Source organism: Betta splendens, chromosome 17, assembly GCF_900634795.4.
Source record: "Betta splendens chromosome 17, fBetSpl5.4, whole genome shotgun sequence".
In the NCBI taxonomy this organism is placed as follows: Eukaryota; Metazoa; Chordata; class Actinopteri; order Anabantiformes; family Osphronemidae; genus Betta; species Betta splendens.
In genome coordinates, this window is record NC_040897.2 from 11,948,647 (window position 1) to 11,964,918 (window position 16,272).

Sequence of the window (16,272 nt, forward strand, 5' to 3'; positions counted from 1 at the left end):
GAGTAAAAGAGTAAAAGAGGCAGAGACATGGAGCAAAAAGGTGAAATTGAAGACAGGCTGAATCAAAGCGTGGAAAGAGAGATGAGAGGAGGAGAACGACAGGGATGAATAAGGCAGGAGTGAGAAGAGAGGGAGAGGAGAGGTGAAGAGAGAGCACTGAGGGAACAAACAGGATGTCATCAAGAAGTAATGAAGAGAAAAGGAGGAGTGATTAGACAAAGAGTCGTGAAGTGCGCAGGGAGAGCAGGGAGGTGAGAGCGAGAGACAAAGAGCCGTGTAGAATGAGAGGGAAAAAGGATGAAAAGAAGCCGACGTGGTGCGAGGAGGGAGCGGAGTGAAGGGTGGTACGGTGGCATCCTGTACGGGCACAAAGCCGAGCCGTGAGCCAGCGCAAATATTCAAGTCGCACAAGAGCTATTGGTTTTCTACAGCAGCAGACAAACAGCGGCAGCGGAGAAAACACATTCTTCTGCCTTGATGATGTGTTTGAGGTGAACCTTACAAACGACTGCTCATTTGTATTTTTTCTTTTTTTCCATTCTTCCTCCCCGCAGCACTTAAAACCGATCTGCTGACAAAACGTCGCCAAGTAATTCCATATATTGTTGTGTAGGAACGTTATTAAGGCCAGTAGTGCCGCTAACAAAAGAGAACCACATGTCAAACACTATGCCTTTCCAAGCGCTGCTTCACTATTCAAGCCTAATGCCAGTCTGCCATTGGAAGCAGCTTAAAAAGGCAGTTTGGGGCATTTTTATGCAATTTGTGTTAAAAAGATGACAGCAAACGAGAAGCAGAAAAGACAAGACACATTCGTTTATTGGTCCTTTTGAGAAGCCATGTTCAGTAAAATATCTAAAAGGACAAACTGGAGCCTCTGAGTGAACCTAAACATCAAGTCAGATTCAATTAGAAGCCACTAAAAAGGCACAGAGAGTTGAACACAGGCTTAAAATAACAGAACCCACTCCCTAATGCCCAGCACAACCACTTGAATGTTTAGCCGGTTAAACAGAAGACACGGATCGAGTACGAGTGTGGAGATCGGCCCCCTGCGGATCTGCTACCAAGCAGCAATACAGCAGCATGTTTAGATGAGTGCTCCCCTGCTGTGGGGTCACGGCAGCAGAATAAGAAGATGCGGTAAGAAAATAAACTGCCGACTTGAAGCCCAACGTCAACCAGTTGCGCGCTGGCTGTTGTGCCTTAACCTGCAGCTGAACTCTGGCAACCGTTTTGTCGCCTTCTTACATTTTCCTACAAGCCACCAAATACCTCACTGGGGCTGCTTAGGAATTAAACCCCAAACCTTGTATGGGTTAGACTGTATTTTGGTAGTTTGATGCCATAAACATCTTCCAGTGAGACACTAACTTTACCAAACACTTGTGAAATGTTTCAACAATGAGATGAATCATTTCTGGTAAAATTGCATAGACTCGCTGATGAATAAAAGCCAGAGATGTTGTTCCTCATGGCGCTATTCCTATATGAGTGTTTGTGTCGGCGTAGAGAAGTTCTCAGTGAGTAGTAATAAATGTGAAATCCACAGAAGGATTCTGTAGGTTTGACCCGAAAACGGAGATGCACTGTAGAAAGAAAAGGAAAAACACTTTCTAATCATTATGTGAGGGAGGCTGTTTACCAACCTCAGCAGTTTCATCCCTTTGTTTGATCAAAATACAATTCAGCTAAACGATGGCATGAGGCGACTCCTGGTTTTTGCATCTGCCTTTTTTTGATAAATTGGAGTTCATCCATAACATCTTAATAAAACTCAACAGGAGACCCATCATTCCAGGATATTAGACCTCATCTGATTTAATACTCTGACCTGTTAGTTCACACCAAATGGGACTTTCTTCACTATTTTCAATTGCATCTTGAAAACAGCAGTGATTGTGAAATTACAGAAATTAGAGCCGTCTGTATTTGGTTCTTCACTGCAGTCGTTACTAAAACAAGAAAAACATACTCAGCAGGTGCTGAGGTAGCGAGCGTGCTCAGATCACCCCAGGCCAAGTGCCAAGTTTCAGCTAGTGGTAATCTCGTTCCCTCTCCCCATGCAAGCAGCCGCTTGGTAATTTGGCAAGCAGGCCCACAGCTGCAACTTTATTTTAAACGGATACCTTTTCTGGAAATATTAAGATAAAACTAGGCGATGCATAATTTCCATCCTGTCGATACGGCTCCGAATTGAATGGACAGTTGCTACAGATGATTGAGGCAGGACAACAAAAGGTTAAAGCGAAGCAAAAGAACAAATAAACTCTGAAATAGAGGCTTCATATAGAGACAGGCAGAGAGGATGAGTGGGCACACGGAAACCAGACAGATGAGAGATAGGTTGAGGAAAAAGCAGCAAAATGAAACTCGGAGTGAGCAAGATAAATGTGTGCAGTTGTTATCCACACTGCTGCAAAAGCCCTCATTTGACAGTCGCAGCTCACACAAGGCTCTGCTCTGTCCCACGGGCTGAGCCGCAGCTCTCTGAGCTTTTTACCTTGGGAATACGAGAGATGATATCGGGGTATTTGGTGGTGTTGTCTTCCTGGTTACGGCTGAATATCCGAACTTCACCGGTCTCCAGAATGTGAATCTGTAGAGGAAAAGAAACGGAATAAATAAAAAAAAATAAAATAAATAAATAAAAAAAATTTAAAAAAATAAAGAAATAAAGTGACCCAAAACACCTTTGACCAATCTGAAGCTGAGCGTCTAGGGATGAAATAGGAGAAACTGCAAGCAACCGCTGCATGGGCCTTTCACCAATCATGAATTTATGAGAGACCAACAAGGACCAAAAAAAGCTTGTATAGTTCTCAGAATGGATGTGAAAGACTGGATGAGCGAGACTGCAATTAGGCCTTTTGTCATCAGATTAGACTCCACATTATCACAAAAACACCACCTGTGCAGCACAGTGACGGCAGCAGCATGACGTGGGGATGCTTCTCAGCAGAGAGCAACACGACCGAAAGAAAATATTGAAGGTGTTGTTTTTCCGCCACCACAATGAACAGGGAAAGCTAAGCACAGTTTGTTTCAAAGGGTGCCGTCGATGCTCTGTGGCTCAACCGGAGCCCAGGCCTCAACACATTGGAGAATTCCAGGCAGGACTCACAATCCCCATGAGTCATGACAGAGCCTGAGTCGCTTTGCAAAGAATGGGAGAAAATTGCAGTCCAGATGTGCAAAGCTGATTAGACTTATCTACAGAGGCTCAGCCACAGTAATATTACCAGTTCTTATTTACATTTTTAATGAATATACATTATGTTGTAGAGAGCTCTTTTAGTTTGACATGAGCTTATTTTGTTCATTGGTGTAAGAAAATTGTTTTTAATTCATTGCTAAAATAAAAGTTCAGTTGTCAGTACTTTTTACAGGCACTGTATGTGTGTAAGCTGTTCTATTTAAAGGACGTGCTTGTGACATTTGTAATGTGTAAATCCAATTTTTGAGGCGCTCCGTGAGCACTGTCTGCAATAAAAGCTGGAGAAACAGACTCAGTAACTTAAAACAGAATTATCAACTGCTTCACACACAGATTTACACTTTCTAATGGGAGCAGACACACTCGTGCACAACATATTCCCCACACAGTTGGGATGGATTAACTATGATGAAACGTGAGTCCCTCTGCTGGCTGAGGGAGGTAAAGTCCACTGCAGTGAGACCAGAGAGAGAGAAAATTAACAGAGAAAGGAAAAGGAGGACGTCATTGGGTTTCTCCCTCTGTTTTCATTTCTCTCTCTCTTTCTCTCTCTCGCTCTCTCACACTGCACGTCTCTCCTCTTCTCAATTCAGCTCAGTTCAAAGGCACTTCATTGGCATGACTGTCCAAAATTAACAATACAGCTGGAGGGGTTTACATTACAATATCTTTTTTGCTGCGTGTGTGTGTGTGTGTGTGTCTCTCTCTCTCTCTCTCGAAATTTCCCTATTCTCACTGATGTGTCCTACTGTGTCTTCGTGTTTGTTTGCCACTCCTCCTATGGGCCTCGCCTTCCCTGTCTCCAGCCTCTTTCCTCACGCACCCCCCTCCCCTCCCCTCCCCTCTGTCTGGTCCACAACAGCAGAGCTAGCCTGCTCTGCCTACAGGCCCAGCAAAAAGCAGCATTGCTGTTCATCTTGAAGGAGTTGCCACAGTGGCATGCACACAGACGGCACTGGAACGCCATGTGTGCGTATTCAAGTGAACACAGAGCAAGAGCTGCAGAACAACCAATACCTCAGTCAAAGAACATAGCCGAAAGGTATATGCATACAATATTCAGCAGGCATATGTTCACAGCCAAGCATGAGAAAAACAAACAGTCGCACTGTCAAACCCCCACCTACGTGCACACAGTCACACGCTCACCTGTGCACGCTCGCCGTCGTACTTGTATTCGCAGGTAAACGCTGCCTCGTCAAACCTCTTCATCACTTCGCCGACGCCCTTGGTGGGATGAGCCAACATGGGTCTCAGCGGTACCCCTGTATGGGTGAAGGGTGAAAGTAAAAACTGAGAGCAACCAATACAAAGACCATGCATTTTTCATGCTTTAAAAGCTAAATGTCAGGTAGCCCAAGAGAAGTTTTCTTCATTCCTCACTTTTTTGTTGCGTGTGCAAAATGAAAAACAGAGGTGGGGCCTGTGAAGAAACAGGCCTTCAGGTAACAAAACTGAAGTAGATCTCAGATATGTTTTAAAAAAGACCAGAAGCTGTGAAATTAGCTTCCATGACACATTCCCACTTGACACATCAGCATCACACCCACAACTATTTCTGTTTAAAAGAAAAAATAAAACACTTCAAATTTGTTGTTTGCATTCTCATTTGGCCCTAATATGAAAGTTCTCTGACTAACATCCCCTTAGGCAGCGCACAGCTAAGTTAAGCTTCTGCTGCAGCAGAGGAGTGATATAATTAAATGCACCAAACAATTTCCTTTAATTGAAGCCTCCGGAGCTCTGAGCCAGTTATGAGGACGGTAGTGCCGCGTCCAAACTGGGCTGTGCCCAACATTCACCACCTCCTTTAACTGTCGTTTTTTGAACAGAGCCGCCCTGTGAATAAAGATCGTTCGCCTGCCAAAATAGCAGCTACATTTGTCTAACTAACCAACAACGGCCAATTTGGTTTCCCAATTTAGTGGCATTCAGATGGTGGCTTGTATTAACTCCCCACCTTCGTGCCAAAGCTCTGTATCACAAATAGCTTGACAACAGTGTAAATGGGAGTTAATCCTTAGTTTAGCACTATCTTTTATCTTCCTGTGATAAATTACTCAACTCAAATAAGTCAGGATCAATAAACACACAGCAGTCACTGCTGTGCATGAAATAACCCTTTGCCTCATGATTGGCTGCTTACCTGGAGTGAGCTTGCAGTGATTGGGAAGCTGGTCTATGCCCTCTTTTAGCAGAACAGGGATGAGGACATCGTAATTGGGCATCTCGCTGGAGGGAAAGAGCATGGAGAGCGAGAGGGGGATGAGTTAGGTAAGAAAAACAGGGAAAAAAATCAATATTGTCCAAAATAAGAGAGAGTCAAATAAGTGAGAAAGAATAGGGGACAAGGTTGGGGGTGGGGGTGTGTGGGGGCACTGTAGTGGCACAGAAGAGAGACTGCAAAGTGTAACGACGGGGTTTTGTTTAGGCTTCAGTTACCAGTAAGTCTGTTTGAGAATGAGGCTCTTCTCTTCGATCCAGGCCCGTCTGCTCTCAGCGCTCATCCCCTTCCCCGCGTCAATCACAGCGGGAGGGAAACCTACAGGGAAGAAACAAGAAATTGCATTTCAAACAGATCTGTGTAATGGTTTGAGCGGTTGTTTGACCGAACACTTGTTGGATAAAAGTTCAGAGGCATTTCAAAGGCCAGGAAATAAACTGAGCAATTACCTGTGTATACTGTAGCTGCAGCCGTGTTTTCTACAGTATCGAATATATTCAGCTTCCAGTCACACTGTAGTTACATTGTTTGAGATCATTTAATTTGTCTCCTAGTTTAACAGTTAATAATTTAGTATTTGGCAATAACTGACTGTAGCCTTCCAATGTATTTTTCCTTATTCGACCTGCCAGATTGAATAACAGTTTAAAAAAAAATGAAAACTTCAAAAAATGAGAAAGAAAAAAAATAAAAAATAAAAAACATTTCCAGACCAGACCACAGATCAATGCAAATTTCCCCACTGAGCCTCTGGTTTAATTGACTCTTATTAAAGCACACCTTCAACCGAGAATAAGGTGCGAATACTAATAAGTCAAAACTGAATGTGTTTAATTTGATCGTGCTGAAAGCCTCAGTGTCAAAACCTCTTACTTAAAGCAATGAATTCCCAACTTTTTTTCAATTTTTCATTTGCTTTGTTTGTTTTTTTTTTTAAACTGCACTTGACTATTGTTTTACTCTTGAACGTATATTTTTAAAACCAAAGCTACCTTGTCCAGGGGGGGTCAAGCACACAGCCTGGCTCAGGGCTGATAGGACACTCTGCTCTGCCAGGCCGATCCTGAGTTTCCCAGCCAGAGACCTGACAAAGCCACAAGACCAACGACAGTCAGTGCTGACTCCCGCTGCTCATGCTGCTCCAACACATGCACAGGGAAATAGGATGCACAGCAAGGTCTGTGTGTCTATATACATACATACATGCCTGTGGTAACACATGTACACACGCACGCTCCTGCCTGTGCATGTAAGTGTGTGTTATTTTACCTGACTATGTAGCGGGCCTCAGAAAAGCGGCATGCCACAAAGAGGCCTTTGATGATGTCGATTTTCTTATTCATGGCCTGAGGCGGAGGAAAGAAATTGAGATTCAGAGAGGAAGAACGAGAGGAGACAGAATGCGGAAAGACTGAGGTCAGCGGCGAGTATAAACTCCATGTTCAATCCAGAGTTACAAAAAAAAAAAAAAAAAAAAAAAATGAAAAACACAGAGCCAATAGCAAATGGGAGGGGAAGGAAACTAATTGCTTGAGAGATTCCAGGCAGGTGACAAATTATTCAGAGGCTGAGATGTCACCCTCCTTCCTCTGAAGTAGACAAATAAACTAATCAGTCCTTTTTACACAATCACTTTAATGGTTCTTTTATTTTTTTTCCTCTCTTTCAATGAAGTCAGCACTGAAAAAGCAAATAGAGAAACGCATGCTTGGGAAAATATTGCTATCACTCTAATAAAAATGTTATTCCGTGGCTCACCGAGTTCCCACTCATGCTGGCAATTTCCTTCAATTTCCTGAACACGCCCCCTGCTGTCAGACTGGCCGGCTGGAACATCATGCGTTGGTTGCTACGGGAACTCTCGGCCACTAGGCCCAGATCTCCTTTCTCCTGCGCCTCTGCCTTGATTTTGTCCAATTGTCGCCCTGGAAACAAGAGCGGAGCGGTAAATAGCAGCTGCCTTGCTGGCTAATAGGCCCAGAAGAGTGGCTAGTTAGGTTGGGAATGCACAAGCGAGTGTTTGGGTGCAACGGCATGGTAACGTCTGCGTGTGTACATCCATTACCAGTTGCTTGAGCAACAGCTTTCATTAGCACCGTCTCTCCAACGCCAAGCTCCATGCCCAGGTAGGCAGGACCCAGCTGGTTCAAACACAGGTACACGCAGCACAGCAGGTCATCTGGAAGACAGACACACGCGCCGTTACACAAAACGCGTGTGGATGCGACGAGGTGCAAGACAGATGGGTGCCGGATTACACCTCGCAGGTGAGATATCAACACACAGGAGATGTAACACAAACACCGACAGACACATAAGTCAACTGTAAAGACAGAACCAGTACGTCCTCACACACAGACACACAAACATAATCATGGCCTGTCACACACTGCAAATTAACCAACCATACACGGTCATAGAAAAAACAGCAATAAGCACAAGAGAGATACACAAACACACAAAGACATGCGCATCGTCAGAAAAGCCTTCACCACCACCACACAAACACATGAATCAACAAACCGACTCCTCCTCCCACTTTTATGTGCAACCTGGCCACGGCGTCATCGCCGTGATGGAGTGGCTGGTAGCCTGTGTAGCTACATCAGCATGCATTACGGGACAGATAAAACACCATTTACCTGGAGAGAGCAGCAGCACGGAGCGAAACAGGTTCGACAGAGTCTCAATGTTCCTCAACCTGGCAAATGACAACGGGAGACAGGGAAGACGGCTTAAGCGAATTTTAAAAAGGTATCCTGGAAATACTGGGAGGAGGAAAATGAGATTTGTCTGGAGGGTTTAATCGGAAATGGAAGCTCAAGAGGTAAATGAACAGCTCATTTATGCTATGTGTCAACTGCAGTGGGTGGGAGAAACACAAGACATTACTGGAACATTTGTCATTCAATATGCTGTAAAGATAAGTTGAGTCTGTGAAGGTGTTCTCGTTTAATTTGTAGGAGACCTGAGTTATGAATCTCATGCATGTCCTGTATGTGTTGCTTGGTTTTTGCTCATTATTTTGTAGGAGAGGTGTAAAGAAAGGTCACCAGGTTCCAAGTCAGTTGCAGAGATGCTGAAAACACACATTTAATTAAATCAGAGTGTGAAAAAGCTGAAATTTATTCTTGAACATTCCTAGAAACTTAAGTATTTGTGAAATTTCTTCATGTTCCTGTCCCTCTGCAGGAACCGATCCAGCGCTCTTACTTTTCCTGGCCCAAACGCGCTTCACTAATTATACAGAAAATCCCAGCAGGAAGACGGGATGGTAAATTGGGAAAAAAATGCTTTTATATATGTACAGTCTTTGTAGAGCCACTATCATTTCCTCCCAAATGGTGGGAATTAAAAAAATAAAACACTTTCCCTCCATATGGAGCTCTTACCTGCCAGAGTCCTCTTCAATCTTCTCAAAGGTGCGAGCCACAGCCAAGTACGGCACTCTGGAGGGTGATGAGGACGTAGTTTAGCAGGCGAGGCATTCACACTGGCAGATTTTTACAGTCACAATAATTAGCTGACTCAGCTGTTTAGGGTAACTAGCAATTAGAGCAACAGTAGAATACGCTTTGATTCCAGGTTATCAAAATGGCATGAAAGCAACAGTGAGGGGGATTAAAAGGTCGGAGCTGCCATGGTGGGTTCACGGACAGAAAAAGTCCACTATCTTCCATATGGTAGAGAGTGAGTCTATTTTTCTACGAACAAAATACTCCAAAAAGGAGGATTTTCTGTAGAGCTTTGTTTCCATAAACCATAGATTTTAAATGCATTGTAAACATTCAGGACATAAACAGAATATCTAAGAGTCTGAAAAAACAATACGCTTTGGTTTCCCATCTGTATTTTGAGAAGCAGGTGGGTTTTCTCTCCCACATGAGAAAATAGGAGAGAAAAAAGGTTGAATTAATTATAAAGAAGCATCTTCAAGTCAGTCAAGTCAGTGAGTTCTCTAACTGGTTTGTTACATCACATTGTTCAGAAGCAGCAAAGCTAAACAGGGCTGGACGCAGCAGTTGACCCAAATCTATACGATACAAAAAGCATTATTTGAACTCTGGCCCTGCTACAAAGGGTCATGATTTTTCAATGACTTTTCCATCATGGAGTCAGAACGCTTGCCAGCTCAGAAAAGCTGCAGAGAGAAAACCAGGCTGATTTTCACCCAGGACCAAATAAAAAAACCCAAAACAATACAATGACAGCTGTCATCACTGTTGGGTGATGAGCTTAAATCTCGCATCTCACTGCTTGGTGGATACATTCATAAGGGACCTTCCTGTCTTGATTTGACAGGCACAAGTGGAGGTGAAAACAAATATTGGCAGAGAAGAAGATGGGGAATTAGGTGCCGGGGTAGTTTCTGTTTACACAGGCATCTACAGCTCAGTAATTACGAGAACTGGCCTAATCCAAGCTAATAAATCACAGGAAAGCACATTGAAATAACACTCTGGAGGACACATTACCTTTACGATTGCGTACCTCTCTATGGGGCAAAAATAAATGGAACTTCCTTTCGATACAATATGAGATAAAATAAAACTTTACAAGTGTCTGGTTAAACGTAAGCGATTCTCCTAAAGGCTTAAGAATTATTCCCAGTTTAATCAGCAGTTTATGGCATTACCTTATTAGATATAGTACATGTTCTCACCTACGTGATTTGAATGTTTGATCAAGGGAATGTGGACTAAATCAGGCTTGTAAAAGAAAGATTTACACATTTTTACGACAGCTGAAGCCATATTGGACGCAGAAGAGGCTCTCTACATCAACTAGATGCTTTCAGGTGTAGAAACTATATTTGAAAGAGTTCTAGGATTTGTGCTTTCCATCCATTAAACTACCTGATGTTAGGAGAACTCCACAGTTTCTTGAGGCAGTAAATAAATAATAAGAAGACGTGACTTACTTCTGGCCCTGCTTCCAGCACGCGTGGTCCACAGGATGGTAGCCCGGCCTGGACGGGTCATAGTCTGTCTGTCCAGAGCACGACTCACTGAGGGAAAGCACAACAACAGGTTTGTGCAATACCGTCACTGAAGTCAAAGAGAATCTTAACAGTGCTTTCACTGCAGTCACACACATGTTCAGTGTTTGCTTTACGCACAAGGTACAAAAACTTCAGTCAAACGTAATATCAGCCCATGAATTAATTACAACATGCCGTGAACTTTCCGTTCCGCCACGCCTATCACTCAACACTGTCGCACACAGGGCAGCGATAAAAAATAAATAGGAGAATGAAAAATGCATTTCCGCTCCTCAAGAGCTAAAAATAGTCTGCAAATGGAATAGTTAACAAAGCGGGAACACTCGACTGCTGCAGGTCTTCTAATCTGATCTGCCACTTTGCTAAATTATGGTTATAATAAATAGAAAATGCATTGTTTTAGTTTTATACACAAAAAGTATATAATGACATTTTAATGCACATAGATACATATAACCACATACAGTGATATATTAGGATTTAATGTGTGGCAAATAATAAATGACAAAACGTACACTGTAAATGTCTGACCTGACAGATGCAGCATCAGGAAAAACACTTGCTTATTTAATTAGTAATGATCCACACATTAAATCATGCTATTAAAATGTTTATTGACACAAATATTGCTAATAAATCTCTTCACTCAGAAGACAGAGTGTTGCTAACCTTTTATTCCAGTAGTGAGGTTCAGCCTCCATTTAAAGCTGGTATGAGGACGTTTAAAGCAAACTCGCAACCTGGTGTCACGGTCTTGAGCTCTGACCTCAACCCAGGATATTAAAACTCTGTGTAGTTCTGATATTCAGGTCTTACACATGAAGACTCGGGCATGATGACGCCTTCTAGAAGCCAGAAATGACCTTCAGATAACTCTGAGGTAATAACCGTCTGCGAAACAAACTGAACAGCGCTGTGGGTCGACGGTATCTACAATTTAATCCTGTGTTACATGTCACAGCTGAAGACAATCAACCATCATCTCAATCAACCATCTGGTCTGACGGAAAAAAAAAACCCTGCTCACTCAGTTTGGCAATAACAATATGTTCTGTGATGGTGCACAACAAGGCAAACTAAGGCAAATGTTTTGTGTCATCAGTAAACCTGTAAGAGGATTAGAGACGCATGCGGTCCTTGTGTCAGGAGCAGTACCAAATTAAAAATCACACATGTGGATCTAAAGCCCCTCTATCAGAACCCAACCCAAACGTCCTCCGCCAGGTTGTGCCAGAAACACAAATTTCAAGCAGCTGTGATTAACTTCAAGCGCTCATTACACATGATCGGATGCTCGATCCGGATTTGGCCCGGGGCCGTGATTCTCTGCGTCATGAAGGAGAAGCATTAACAAAACTGAATCTTTGCATACGTTTTTTTCCCCCTACAAATCTGTCAAATATACAGTTGTTTTTAATCTATAGACTATTGAAATTGGTGTATTAGGGCAAATGATTAAAAAAAATGACCAAGTACTGTACTATTACCACAGATACTGAAGAAAATGTTCCATTCCTTCTTAGGTGGTTTAGTTTTCTATGTTTGGCAGATGCTCAAGAGACACAAAGCAAGAAAACAAACTAAAACCAAAGCCAATTTTCTAAAGTGTGTTGGCACGTCTCTTGACCTTATGCTGATGCGACTGTTACCACCAATTAACACCTTCAAGAAACTCAACTGAAGGAATTAAAGCCCGGGCAAATGCAATGAGCATTGCAGGGAGGTCAGAGGTCAAACATCATGAGGACGACCTAGGAGCCTGCCACAGAATGAATGCGTGGGTTTTTAGGCCTGTAATAACGTTTGTTAACTTAGAGAAGAATATCTAGACATGGCTTTAATAGTTGTTGGTGACCTCATCAACATCATGTTTACACACATATGAATCATATATTGAAGAGTGATGTCTAGGGTGCAGAGAGCGTGACATGGTTACAGGCCTATAACAATCACAGCAGGAGCTGTGATCACGTTGCTGCAGTGCTCATCGCTATGTGCTTCAATGTTGTTTGTGCCTTGTCTAAAACCAGCAGGCTCAGATCTGCAAGGCATCTGCCCTGTTTCTGTGGCACACATATCTAAAAGCATCAAATGTATGCAGCAACACCAAAAAGTAGGGAAATATTGTCAATGGTCCAAACCTTTTGACGTGTGGACTTTTAAACTGTGGAGTTAGACAGCCCTCAGCACTCTGGGTGCTGCCTGTGAAGTCCAGTCATTGGGATTCAGTCAGACATACACGCAGCTGTCTGTACTTTCTTACCCTTTTGAGTCCTTGCTCTCCTCTACTGAACTCTTCCTCTCAGCACTGGCATTTTTCTCATTCTTCTCTGGTTTCTCCATCTTCACTGCAGCTTTTCTGGGAGCTATTGGTAAATAAATAAATAACCTGAAAGGTGAGGGTGTAGCAGGGGTTGGGGCAGAGCAATATTTCGCCATCTTTACGAACTGATAAAAGTATTCCACATTTGCAGACACTTTTCTTTGTGCAAGCACAGAGCTATGCAAATTCCTCCTCACCAAAGAAACTGCTGATGGGGGCTTTCTTGGCCGGTTCCTTATCTTTCTGCTTTTTCGCTGTTTGACTTTTCGGGCTCTCTTCTCCCTCACGCGTGTCCTTTTCAACCTCTTCCGCCTTGGCACGGACGGGCCCTTTCTCATCATCAGTCTTCTCCTTTGCTTCAGTTTTCCTTTCCGCCCCCTCAGCTCTCTTTTCTCCCTCATCAGAGCCATTTTTGTCCAGACGCTCTTGTTCCTTCGCCGGCTCTCCTCCTTTCTTCTTGTTTTCAAGTTCCTCGTCTGGGCTTTTCTCGGTCACTGCCGTTTCAGCTCTTTCTTCCTTTGCTCCCTCCTCCATGGGTTCATCAGAATCCCCTGCACAGGGTGAGGCAGAAAGTGAGAGGAGTCACTGAAGAGATAAATGCCAGCAGGTTTGCTTGGGGTGACCCAATTTTTGGTGAAACTATGTTTGAAGAGTCTTTTTCAATAAATGCCGCAGGTTATATTTTGGAGGTTTCCCTTTCACCTGAGAAGCAGGTAAGAGAGAAATTACTATTGACAAACTGCTGCAGCTGGGGTCACGATGGGGCCTGGGTGAGGAGCCAGACATAAAAATTTAATTTTCTCATTCACAAGTCACAACAACTCAGAACATCAGGTTGGAGTGGACTGGGTAAATCAAAGAGCCATTCTTGGTGTTTTACCAAACGAAAGAGAGGGTGGGGTGTTTTCCCAGCTCAGCTTCCTAAAGGTTTGCTACCTACTTAAAAAAAACACCAGGTTTAAAAGATGCTGACTGTGGGAAAGCTCAATAATTTTGCTGGAAAAAGATACCCCCATGGCTTTTGCGCAGGCATTACTTTCTATAATTACAGCATGAATAAAGCATCATGTCAAACTGTAGACAAAGAGATTAAGCAAAGCCAAAGTGGCTTTGGTGGATGGTGAACTCCACCTGTGGTTCTCACACATGGTAAAATGTGTTTGGGATGAAGACATCAAACCTGAGGATGAACCCCTGCCACTGGAATTATACTTTTACTGAATTATTAAACACCCTGGGTTCTTAAGACAATAATTAAATGTTGGATATATGTTTATATTCAACGACTGTATTAATGCTCATGGTGAAAAGACCTGAGCAAAAGTCACTTTACACTTTTGTAGCATTTTGTTTGTAGCAATGAAGCCGATAGCATAAGATACAAGCTGTTTTTTATTCACAGCAGGACTTCCCAGAACTAGAGGTGAAGCGTACCTGCACTGCTGGCAGTGGACTCCACACGCGGGCGTTTGCTGAGGTGACCCTGCTCCTCATTTGCCTCGGGCTCCTCCTTCGGACTTTCGCTGGAGCTCCTGGTCTCATCAAGCTTCCTCTTAGGGAACATCTTCCTCGCTGCACATGTCAGAGAGACAATCAATTAAAAGAAAAGCAGGGAGGGAGAATCATCCCAACAGAAACTGTGCCGCGATTAAAGAGAAAGAGAATGAGGAGATGAAAACAGGACGAGTCTGCTCCATTACTGCAGATGTAGGGCAATGCAAAAAAATAAATAAGCAGGAATCTCAGATACATTCTCTGCTAATTCCATCCTCAAAGATGTTAAGCAGCACAGCATCTTATAGTTCTAGTGTCATTTCGTCTAATTTTATGCAGCAGTAGAGCTTGAGGGTAATTTCGGTTTGGTTTCACATTTGCCTCTCTGTTGGTCCTTGTTAGGGTTTTAGCACAGGTAGCGCGGCTGCGTTTCTTTAAGATAATATAATGGAGGCGTTAACCGGCCACATTAGGAATGCAATTTCTGGTCAAATTACAGCTTTACTCTAATGTGATGTTTTCTCCAGTGGTGATGGCGGCAGGGTTCTCATTGTGGATACGCAGCACTGCTGAAAGCAAACAGTGCTCATCAAACACAAAGAGAATGAGGTGATGAAAGGAGAATGAACCGCTTTCCCGCTAAGAAAAGTAGGATAAAGTGAAGAAGGCGGTGCCTCTCTAATGAAAACAAATCTGCAGCACTAGGAATCGCTGCAGCTTCGATTCCTGTTCAAAACGCTACACTCGTGGTGTGATGGGGGGAAAAAAAATAAAAGCAAGTGCAAAGCTCAACTTAGAATCACGTGTTATTTTATGTGAGACAAAGACAGCTACGCATGCGTTTCATTTAGAATTCAAAGATAATGAACAGCAGCAGCGTCTTTCACAGCCTTGCATGTTTGCAATGATCACGCTGTCACATACAGGCTGCAGGAATGAAATAAACACTACAGATACGTTCTCGCTTTTTTTGAAAAAAAAAAAAAAAAAAAAAAAAAAAGCCTCAAAACCAAAAAGGAAGCTACATAAACACTGACAATCTTCAGCACCAGTAATAAGACGACTTGCTCTGTTGGTTCCATTAACACCCAGTCAGCAGGAACGACACATCGCAAGACAATGCAGCAATAATAACACCATCATCACAGTGAAAAACATGTGGAAAATTAATGACATGCACTTGGGAGTGTGTATTTGTGTAAGGAACCAACAAAGCCGGGTTCAAATAAACAAATAAGAGTCAGGAAATACAGTGTTTCCTAGAAACCATCATGTGAATTCAGTTCGTGATGAATGTCTTGTTTTTCCTCATTATGATATAATGAGTATTTGGAGCAATTAGATTCCTGCTAACAAGTAATCAAGTAAAGCAGCTCAAGGCAGTGAAACTATAAATTCGCAGCTGGTGTCAAAGTTCAAAATGCTGCTGCTGCTTCGGAGGAAAGTCTAAGAAACATTCAAGTAAGCCTGGAGCAAGAAGAAAAACAGAAAGCAAAGAAGAAACAAGGTCAGATACTGACCAGTCTTGCGTTTGACGATCCCAGTCGGGGAGATGGAGTTTGGGGTGCAGGGGGTCCCCGGTGAAGTGGAAGAGGCTGGGGTGGCTGGAGTAGCAGGGGTCACAGGGGTGGCAGGAGGTGGTGGTGGAGACAGGGGGGTGGGAACAGGCCTCACCACGTCATCCTTCTGAACAAAAAACAAATCCAAAACAAGCAGGAGACAGTGGTATTATATTAGGAGGAATAAAAAGGTTTATCCTAGTCGTGGTTTGGGTTCATGGCAATTCAACATCATCTAACGCATCATGATATTGAAGAAAACTGCTTTCAACTTCATCTGTGAGGAAACAAGCGTGGTGTTCAACGAAGCAGCTCATTTAGACACAGCTGCTAAAAGAAATTAAAGCCTGAATTGCACACAGACAGTCTAATCCGTGTTAAAAATATGCAAGTAGAGGACATGAAATGTTGAAAGTATTCGTGCTCATTGTGACTGCAACAAAAACAGGTCTA

At 43.1% G+C, this 16,272-nt stretch overlaps 1 protein-coding gene across 3 annotated transcripts in view; it reads right to left on the reverse strand.

The window, feature by feature from the left end:
• The window catches only part of lig1 (ligase I, DNA, ATP-dependent), a 37,646-nt gene that overhangs the window by 18,088 nt on the left and 3,286 nt on the right, over window positions 1-16,272 (reverse strand). For 2 of the 3 annotated variants that reach the window (XM_029131954.2, XM_029131951.3), the window contains exons 4-18: window positions 15,781-15,946; window positions 14,201-14,338; window positions 12,964-13,317; window positions 12,707-12,809; window positions 10,363-10,449; window positions 8,834-8,890; window positions 8,084-8,142; window positions 7,507-7,620; window positions 7,200-7,366; window positions 6,711-6,787; window positions 6,434-6,525; window positions 5,660-5,759; window positions 5,364-5,449; window positions 4,367-4,482; window positions 2,504-2,599 (exon numbers count right to left, since the gene is read on the reverse strand). In XM_029131954.2, coding sequence (XP_028987787.1) covers window positions 2,504-2,599; window positions 4,367-4,482; window positions 5,364-5,449; window positions 5,660-5,759; window positions 6,434-6,525; window positions 6,711-6,787; window positions 7,200-7,366; window positions 7,507-7,620; window positions 8,084-8,142; window positions 8,834-8,890; window positions 10,363-10,449; window positions 12,707-12,809; window positions 12,964-13,317; window positions 14,201-14,338; window positions 15,781-15,946 — 1,812 coding nt within the window. The remainder of the gene's footprint in view (window positions 1-2,503; window positions 2,600-4,366; window positions 4,483-5,363; window positions 5,450-5,659; window positions 5,760-6,433; window positions 6,526-6,710; window positions 6,788-7,199; window positions 7,367-7,506; window positions 7,621-8,083; window positions 8,143-8,833; window positions 8,891-10,362; window positions 10,450-12,706; window positions 12,810-12,963; window positions 13,318-14,200; window positions 14,339-15,780; window positions 15,947-16,272) is intronic. The other variant, XM_029131952.3, reaches the window with a different exon arrangement.